Below are 10,527 nucleotides of genomic sequence, written 5' to 3'. Positions count from 1 at the left end.
AGCCACCCCATAGAACAGGGTGGCCTTGCCCCTGTGGATCTCTGAGCCTGTGACTCTTGACAGCTGTAGAGAGCCCTGCCTTTCTCCCTCAGACCAGCTGGTGGCTTCCCACCGCTGCCCTTGCTGTTAGTAGCCCATCATGTAACCACTACGTCACCAGAGCTCCCAACTATACAAACCCCAGGCAGTAATTATTTGTGATGATTGCTAAAATGAGCTTCCAATGCAGTTCTCATTGCTACCTTCAAGGGCAGATACTGATCCCCACAGTTACGAACCCTGACCTGACCGAAGTACCAGAGGACGGCGATGAGAACGGAGGGGAGGTATTCCAGACCACCTAGGCGAGGTTTCCTAATCCCAGTCATGCATGTACCAACTTCAGAAGTTTTACTGGCTATACACCCTGCTTGACTGCTTTCTTATTCAGTAAGGAACTCAATTTTTAACTAACCTCATTACTTATCTATGACATCATAAGTTTAATGTGTGAAAATACTTTTTCTTTTACAAACTAAAATGAATGAAGAAAAACTAAAAAAGTTTTCAAATCTCCTCTGTCCCCCAGTAACAGACAAGAGTAACTCAACCCTCATAATGGGCATTGGTAACCCTATTTGTCTGAGTTGGATTCAGTCCAGACCCACTCAACACAGTCCTTTCTGATTGGCACCCCCAGGCCCTGCCCAGAATGTCCGCATGAGGCTGGGCTGGAGGCAGTGGTCCTTGAGCTGGACAAGCCAACCTGGACTCACTAAGACGTTGACTAATTATGAGGAAAGACGGCTTGAGGATGTCAGAGCCGCTCTCTATTTTCTTCTTTATGATGAGTGCTGAAAATCCAGCAAGAAATATAGATGGAAAATTAATCAAAGACATACATTTGACTCAAAGAAAGGTCCTATTTCAACTCCATTCAGCATTGTCTCCTTTTGTGCCCAAGGAACAAGTTTATATAAAAACTGCTGTAAAGACTCATCTATATTCACCAGACCACACCAGCCCAGTGCTTGAAAGGGAGTCTTTTCCCAACTCCCTTGTTAAAGAGGAAGTCTCTCCCCTCCAACACTATAACCAAGACTTTCCTAGTGAGCAGTAGGACTCTCCTTTCGAGGGAGTAATAGCGCCTCCTCAAAATAGCTTAGGTATTCCTCCAAGTGCTGGAAACTGGAATTCCCTCCATTTTCTCAATTCAAAGGCCGAAGTGTAGGCTTCAAAAAAATTAAATATTATTATCAGTTAAAATGATGATCGTCTTTCATTAGTTTAATCATTCCACCAGTCCAGACGCTTTTCTAAGCACATACTCTATGATCATAGGAGCTTGCTTGGTTTGCTTGAAGCCACTGAGCTGAAGTTCAGGGAGAGATAGTGAAAAGAGAATGAGAAGTCAGTAGGACAAAAGGAGGAAACTGCATGTTATGTACACATTCATGCCGAAATCGCCTACCCTCTTCAGGCAATACTGATTTCCATAGGATTGCTAGGAAGATAGCTCTGTCTGCGATCATCTACAAGGTATTAATTTCATGAATGGCCAAGTATCCCACAGCATTCCGGAAGGGTGGCAGGAGAGTGTGAAGTGCTGCCTAAAATGGCATCACCTTGGTACATAAGAGAAGGCCCAGTGATGGGATTCTAATAGTGTACCTGGTAAAAATGCCCTGATGACCATTTTTCAAGCATAAAAAATATATATAGCAGAAGGTAGTTTACTACTTCATCCCATTCATTTAGAGGTAGGCCAATTAGACAATAGTTACTGTGTTTGATGTGTTAGAAAAAGGTGACTTCTCTTCTATGAGCAGATTATGTTCATCTTTGAGAAACCTTTCTTCCACTTCTGCTAAACTTACAGCAATTGTTCTGACGATATGTTTAGGTCTTTGAACACTTTCAGGAATTGCACAATTCGCTCATGATAGCTCATGGGAATTTGAGGCATGACCCAAAGCTGAGATGAATGACTACATGTCTTCCTCTTATTTAGCATGTTTTCTCTTTAAGTCATGCCTTTGTTTACTGAAGTAGCAAATGCAAGGGGATAAAAAGGTAGTGTTTCATCAAAAGTATAATGAGTTTTATAAAATGAATAAATAAGTATTACAAGCATAATTCCATGTAACTTTTTATGCCCATAGATGGAACGATGGTTGCAGCAGTATATTGACAGGGAGCTGCCAGAAGTTCAGGCCAGAGTTGAAGAGGCTGTGGAACAAGGGGTATCATTGCTGACGTCAGACGGATCTTGGCTCACAGCAGAAATTATGAGAAAGATATTTACTTGTGATTGATTGACTATGCCAAGACATTCGACTATGTAGATCATAACAAACTATGGATAACCTTGAAAAAAAAAAGGAACTCCAGAACACTTCATTGTGCTCATGTGGAACTTGTACATGGAGCAAGAAGCAGCTGTGTGAACAGAAAAAGAATGCTGCCTGGCTTAAAATCAGGAAAGGTGTTCATCAGGATTGTATCCTTTCACCATACTTATTCCATTGGTATGCTGAGTGGATCTTCAAAGAAGTGGCTTATATGAATAAGGATGCAGCATCAAGATTGGAGGAAGACTTATTAACAACCTGAGATATGTAGATGACCTGCTGAAAGTGAGGAGGACTTGAAGCACTTACTGATGAAGATCAAAGTTCACAGCCTTCGGTAGGGATTACTGACTCCATGTGAACATGGTCAAAATCCTCAGAACTGGACCAATAGGAAACATCATGATCAGTGGAGAAGAGGTTGAAGGTATCACGGAGTTTTTCTTGGATCCACAATTAATGCTTATGGAAGCTGCGTCAAGAGATCAAAAGACAAGATGCATTAGGTAAATCTGCTGTAAAGACCTCTTTAGTGTATTGTAAAGCAAGGATGTGACTTTGAGGACTACTGTGGCCTGACCCAAGCCATAGTAGTCTCCCTTGCCTCATATAAATGTGAAAGGTATACATCGACTAAGGAAGAACGAAGAAGAATTTACACATTTGAATCGTGGTGCTAGCGAAGAGAATGGAAAGTACCATGAACTGCTAGAAGTCAGGAGAGACCAGTCCCTGGGAAGGGCCTCATGTTTGGTAAAGTAGAGGGGCATCTAAACAGAGGAAGGCCCTCAGGAGATGGATTGACACGGTGGCTGCAGCAATGAGCTCAGGCATGCGAACAGTTGTGAGGACGATGCAGGACCGGGCAGTGTTTCTTTCTGTTGTGCACAAGGTCACTATCGGTCAGAAGCAACTGGATGGCACCTAACAATGACTGCAGGTGCTTAGAATAGCTATTTTGCAGACGGATGTTAAAAAAAAGAATGAGGAAAATAAATTTGTGATTTCCACATTGGGCGGCTGTCCAGCTGCCCTCCTTTGAGAGAACCCTGATTACAAGTGCCATTTGGATAATGAGTTTGCTGAACTCATCAGAAAATGAGGCATCATTTCTGCTGAACCGGTGCAAACTGGCTGAATCCCACGTTCAGAAGTCAACACTGTCGCTCCCTATGTGAGGAGCCCTGCCCGGGCAGTGGTCTGAGGTGGGCTGTCACCGCAATGTCACCAGTGGGCAACCACCAGTTGCTCTTTGGACGTCCTGTCTGGTGGGCACCTTCCACTCTAGAACTACACATTCCTGATTCACCGCCACAACTCTCAACCTGACTCCTTTCTTCTTTTTAAAATTTACATTATTTGCCTTATAAAACATCATTGCCTTCATGTGGAGAACTTTAAAATCCATAGGCTCTAAGGGCTAGAATGCTAAATTCAAGCCCCAACTCTGCCATTTCTTAGCTGAATTATCTTGGCAAGTTCCTAAATCACCATGCCCCTCACTTTCTCCACGCAAAAATTGAGTCATTTTATACGTTTATTCTAATAATTTGACCCAATCACAGCATCATTAATTTGCTAAATTTTAATCAAAATTATTTCTTTTTTGTCTCAATGCCAAATTGCTCACCTGTTGTTATTTACAATTAATGACCTTACATTCTCTGGCATTTTTATTTTAAGTAAATAATTTAAGCAACTAATAAGTGCTTCCTAAAATGGAAGAATACTACTGGCATTCTTGTTTCTATTTATTTTGTATTTATCAATCTACATTACTATCTATATAAAAAACTAATTATATGTCTATATTTAGTAAATTAACCAGAATCAGAAAGCATAGGAAAAGTTTCCCAGTGGAAAATGTACAATTAATGTGATAAAACTGTCTGATTTCTACTATGCGTCTTAATCACTTTTAAAACATACAGTGATTTTGTTGAACTCAAGGGGGGAACAAACTTTCCCCACAGTTTATAAAATTGACCTTTATACACTTAGTTTCTCATAATCAGCCAACACTGATCATGTTTAGGAGTGAGGACTGTAAGAGGGAAGGCAAAAGCAAACCTCTGGAACAAACTAATGTTCATTTCAAGAGCAACTAGAGAGGAACAAGGGGCTTATTCAGAAGTTATCTTTGCCTCTTAGTCTTCTATATGTTTCAAGGATCAAATGCCTCCCTGGTTCAACTGACTAACGATGGCTATGGAGACATTATCGTTGCTATAAACCCTCTTGTGTTAGAAGATGAGAAACTAATTCAACAAATAAAGGTAAGATAGATTTGGGGTCATAATAAGGCTTTGTTTAAATTGTAGAGAAGAAAACAAATAGCTAATTATTATTATGGAATATTCTGAAAGGTTTGGGAATGTGAAAAGCAATGAGCACAGTGCTGGATGAGGAGCTGGATATGGAAGTTCTAGAATGGAGCCTACCCAGTCTCACAAACAAGACTGAAGACCAGACAGAGGACCTCCCTGTGCCTCAGTCCTTTCATCGACAAATCAGTGTTTAGACTCATTTGGTTTTTAAGTGATGCAGTCAAAGCTAAGGTTTGAAAATTGTCTGAATATATTCAGAACACAAATGAGCTTTCATGACCAACAGACCTGGGTTTAAATAGCAGGCTCTAATAGGATGTCAAAAATTACTCATTTGTGTAAAAATGGTGAATTAACTTGTGATCATAGCTCAACTCCTGGGAATACTATCTGATCAGATGAAAATTAATGAAGATTCGGCTTAATTTCCTACCTGATCATTATCTTTACTTTTTGTGTTCCTATTTCCTGTTTGAGAGTATTTGCTTTTGAAAACACTCATATGAATCTTTGATCTAAGTGGAATGTTGAATCTGAGAATTTAGAAGGAATATCACATAGGAATTCTCCTTACCGAGTCTCTGGAAAACCTTAGTCACCTTGGGTGCCTCAGGAGGTTCTGATCATCGGAGGAGGTCTCTGAAATCTTTCTACACATAAGACCATCCCATTACCCAAGACAGTCACATCAAGACCGCAAGCCCACAAAGTCAAAAGTCTACTTTGGGGCTGTACAATGCACAACACAGAGGCAAACCATATGCAGGGGGCAAACTTACTTTCCCACCCCATGCCTCATTGATACAGGGATAGCCTTTATGTCAAGCAGAATAAGATGATATGTTGAGAACAAAAGGCCCATCAACAAACAAAAAGAACAGAGACATCTTTAGGGAGCAAATAGAGAATTCTTCATCTGCTACAGGCTAATACGGAAGTAATCTCCAACCTCCTCTGGCAGCTCTGTGAATCCCTTTTCCCAACTTCAAATCAGTGCTGTACATTTGTATTTATTGAACCCCGCCTCTCACTTATTCTGTGGCTTTGAAGCTTGTGTGTTGACCTCATTCAGGACATAGGAGTTAGTACCTTGGCTTCTCTTCAAAAGAATAAGGAAAAGGTTCCAGAATTCCTGGAGAATCGCTTTGTGGTTCCCTTGTGTTGTCAGCGAGCTTCATGAAAAGGAGCATTGTATACTGGAATGCTATCAGCGAGATAAGGAGCCCGGTAGTACAGTGGTTACACATTGGGCTGCGATCTTCAAGGGCAGAATTTCAAAATTCCCACCGCTCACTCCAAGAGAGCAAGGCTGGGCTTGCCACTCCAATAAACAGCTACAGTGTCAGAAACTCATCGGGGCAGTTCTACTCTGTCCTATAGGGCAGTGGTTCTCAACCTTCCTAACACCACGACCCTTTCATACAGTTCCTCATGTTGTGGTGACCCCCCCAACCATAAAATTGTTTTCCTTGTGACCTCGTAACTGTAATTTTGCTACTGTATGAATCAGGCAACCCCTGTGAAAGGGTCGTTCGACCCCCCCAAAGGGGTGGCGACCCACAGGTTGAGAACCACTGCCAAAGGGTCACATGAGTTAGCATCAAGTCGATGTCACCAAGTGATCAGCAAGATAAAAGGGGTTCCATCATATTCCAATACATAGCATCTGTCAGTTATTCAATGACTTTGGCTATATAGATCCCTACAAACGTCTCTACCCATTCCTTAGATAGGAAAACATGGAGAACCTACTTATCTCCTTAATCATTGAATAAGTGGACTTCAGAGTACTATATAAAATAACGTGCTATTGGCTTTGGTGATTGAAAACCTCACCTTGAAGGATTCCTACAGACTGCTGCTTTCCTCAGCTTAAAGGACCTAAGACTGCTCTCCACTGAGACTTTTTATAAACTATAACGCCATCAACCAGTTTAGTGTCCTTGTATAGAGCTTTCCTTCTTTATGACACCCTTAAAGATAGGGTGAACGAGTTCATTTGAGATTGAGGAAACAGGACTAGAGTGGCTCCCTAAGTCAATCAGTATCTAAAAACGGGAAATCTTACGTCCAGATGGCTGCCAAGTCCAGAGACGCCAAAGTCCGTGCACTTTTAAAATATTAAGCAATTCCTGTAATATCAAGAAGAATCATTTGCCTTCTGAGATGAAATTATAGAATGAAAATTGGACCGACACCCCTCAATACAAGAGGCCAAGACATGAGAGCTACCAGCATGTCAGAGTTAAAATTTTCTCCCAAACACTTATATTTTTTGGTATTTTCCAATGTTGCCCCCACTTTAGTATTTCAAATGCTTTCAGACTCAATGTTGTCGATTCTATTTCTGATGCGTTGACCATCTTTTTCGACCTTGTCAGGCTGATATTTTAGTCGCCCCACCTACCCGCCCAGGTAGAGATGACCCATACACGAGGCACTTCATGGACTGTGGAGAGAAGAGAGAGTTCATTCACCTCACCCCTGACTTTGTACTGGGGAAAAAAGCAGCCGAGTCTGGACCATCAGGTAGGAATATGGGTTAAAAACACATAGTTTACAATGTTTGCAAGAAGCAGCTTGGTACCCAGGTTAAGTGTGCAAGGGTTGGAGCTAGGCTATGAAGGTTTAAACCCTGGCTCCCCTACATGCATATGCTCTGTGTGGCATTAGACAAGTGACTTTGCTGTGTTTATCTTCTGTAAAATGGTGACTATAAGAGTTCCTACCATGTAGAAGTGTTATGAACATTATATTATACCATCTGGGTAAATGCATTTAGCATGGTGTGTGGCACATTCTAATTGAGAGATGATTTGAGCATCAGGCAACAATAATAAAGATTTTGTTATTTCTTTTCTTAAGGCATACCTTTTCACTTCTAGTCCTCCAGTTCTTCACAGCTGAAAAGCATACAGATTCGTGAAGTCATGTCCATGACAAGCTAAAAAAAGCCATGGGACCTGTTTCTGGCCAAGAGAAAACACTCATCGGCTGTCGGTTGTTTGTGTCACTTTTGAATCTCATGGGTTGGAGCATCTGAAATTGTCTGTAGTTCTCCATTGCTGACTTACAAAAATGGCATTTTAATCAGGTTCCATCAAAGAGTTACTTATAATTTGAGTCTAAGTGAACTCAAAGTCTATTATTTTTTCAGATAAAAATGTAAGAGATTTTAAAGAAGGGTCCAACTCAAATTTTGTCTACTCAAACGCTTCTTGAATACTTTTTATCCAGAATTTCTCCTCCCTCTTCCATTGCCCATTCAATAAGCATTCATTCATTCAGTTTCTTTTCTCTGGTCAAAAAAATCAGCTCACCTGACTTTCATCATTATTTGCACCTGTTCTACACCCAAACTTGAAAGCTACATCATTATATCCTACCCCAATACCTGCATCTTACACCTCCTCTTATTTTACCCTGATCACGTTTGTTCTAGTTGACACAACTAGTCCTTTATGCCAAGCATTTTCTTAGTCGACCGTACCCTTCTACTATTCTTTCTTTCTAACCTGACACTTCTTACCTGGCATGTCTACTATAAATATCTCAATCACTTCATCACCCTTATCCTTGTATTCCGTTTAACTCACTGGCTCCCTAGTACTGGATCGTTCAGCCTCTTTCTTTTTCACTGTTATGTTTCCAAGATTGACAAAGAAAACTAAAAAGTAAATTAGAATCATTATAAAAACACATTTTTTCAAGCTCTCTAATGCCCTTGAAGTTACTTGAAAATATTCTAACTTGCCTCTTCCTAGTTCTCATTCCTCATAACAATGTTTCTTAGAAATGTCCTACTTTCTCAAGATCTTTACCTACTGTTCTCACTCCTACACATCGGCAGAGGTCTCTCTGTCTCTAAATGTATGTCTACCCTCACCTGTTCTCACCTCCACCTATGAAAGAAGAAAGACCTCTGTCCATTTTCAAGGCCAACTTCTCTGCCTGAGTTCCTGAGCTTCTCCATGGGTTCTAGCTCACTCCTTCCCTTCCTGTGCAAAGATTTCTGGCATAAAGTGATATGTGTTCATGAGGAATCTAGCTTTCTGCAAAATTATGTGCATTGTGTCTCTTAGAAGACTATCGACTCCTCTAGGTGTCCCACAGTACTCTACTTCTTCTAGGTTCTCTACGCACTGCAGTGGGCACACACAACACAAGACCAATAAGCATGATTAAACGGGTATTAAGGAAGTGAACAGGTTACAATGCAGATGAGAAATGCTCAGGATATAGCTATTCAATCAATACACATTACAAAGGTCTCTCAAGGCTGCTAATAAATGGCCAAAGGGCAGGCAGAACACACTTAAGTAAGTCACAGTCCAACATACGCAGCTCCATTGGCTCTGTGGGTCAATGAACACAACACAACTCCCCAAATTCAATGGACAGAGGCGTCCCATGCCATAAGCCTCAAGCGGTAAGCATTCAACTCCAGCTCCGTAAGTTAGCATGCTCAACTCCTCCAATTAAGCGCCCAGAAGAGCCTAACCCCACGAGCCAGCCTCCTGCCCAAAGGCACCCGGCTGCATTTGTTCTGCGGACTCGGGAGTCCACTACTTTGTCTCATGCTCTGGCTCCTGGTTCGGCTGCTGCTGCTCCTCTGTCACTCCTCTACTGTCACATCTGAGCAAGGAGGTTCACTGTACAGGGATCTCACTGGTGTTTTCTGGTATTGAAATCCCCCATCCAGCTTCTGAGAGGGCTCACTTTATATGCAGCAGGATGAGAATCACAACGAATCCGGTTAATAAGCACTCACAGCTCCATCCCATCCGTTCCATGCCCTGCCTCCTTCTCTAGCCTAGACTCAGCAGGAAAACAGAGTTACAGAGACTATGGCTAGAGGAGGCCCACTAAATAATCCATTGGCATGCACTATGCCTTAAAAGTATAAAGCTTTGGGGTAAATAAGAATACAAAAATAACCCTCAAGACCGACGCAATGTTTAAGTAATAATGATAAGAGCAAAAGAGCAAATATTAACAGATGTATAAAAAGATGGCTTGGACCACCCAAACAGCCATTCAATGTGAGTGGAGGCTGCCACAGAAGACAATAAAAACACACGTGTATGCAGACAAAGAGTGAAAATTCTATTAGAAACTCTCAGCTGTTCTGCAGGAGAATGATGAGGCTCTGTACTCCCATAATCCCTTTATAGAAAACCTTCTGGGGACCTACACGGAAATGGACTCTGTGGCAATGGATTTGGCTTTGTTGTTGACGTAGCTGCTGTTCTTGTCGTTCTGGGTGTTTGTGTGTGGATTTTCTCTTCTAGGTCAGAGGGGTTGTTGTCAGGGCAGATATGGAAGATGAGGCAACCTGTCGCAATCTGAAACTACAGTTAAAACTGAGAACAGACTTCACCAGAAAAGGAATAAAGGGTGTAGGTAGTTTTAAATTTTCTTAAAATACACCAAATTCTATCGTAGAACTTTATCCGAGGGATTTATTCTTCCTTACTCAAGGTTATAATTCCACTCTCTAATCTGGTTTCCCTTGTTTGGGAAACTTTAGAGCAGTGTTTCTAAACTTTCATGTGTTTGGGAATAATATGGGAATCTTCTAAATATACAGATTTGACCCAGTCTGTCTGGAGGGTGAATTGGTCTAAGATTCCAAACTTCTAGCAAACTTCTAAGGAATACTGACACTACTAGTGAAAGACTTCATTTTGTATTGCAGGACTAAAAGACCAAATTTCTTTCAGCATAGTACTGGCATTATTTCACCCACTTTCTGAAATCATAAGTAAGTTGTCACTACAGGCCCACACATCAAAGCAGAACAGACTGCATTTCACCTTCATTTCCTTTAAAGCTTATTCCTGTCAGTCAAGCTCACATGCACACGAGTG

The 10,527-nt window shown here is 41.3% G+C and overlaps 1 protein-coding gene across 1 annotated transcript in view; it reads left to right on the top strand.

Annotated features, from left to right (window-relative positions):
- The first annotated feature begins 212 nt into the window (after positions 1–212).
- The window catches only part of LOC101640642 (calcium-activated chloride channel regulator 4-like), a 37,727-nt gene continuing 27,412 nt past the window's right edge, over positions 213–10,527 (top strand). The window contains 4 exon segments of the mRNA XM_013003800.1: positions 213–326; positions 4,439–4,606; positions 6,836–6,895; positions 7,039–7,186. Of these exon segments, the coding sequence (XP_012859254.1) occupies positions 213–326; positions 4,439–4,606; positions 6,836–6,895; positions 7,039–7,186 (490 nt within the window).

Source organism: Echinops telfairi, unplaced genomic scaffold (genome assembly GCF_000313985.2).
Source record: "Echinops telfairi isolate 266 unplaced genomic scaffold, ASM31398v2 ScPeMD7_443;HRSCAF=831, whole genome shotgun sequence".
Taxonomy (NCBI): Eukaryota; Metazoa; Chordata; class Mammalia; order Afrosoricida; family Tenrecidae; genus Echinops; species Echinops telfairi.
The sequence above is the reverse complement of the archived record's forward strand: the minus strand, read 5'-3'. Positions and strand labels throughout refer to the sequence as shown.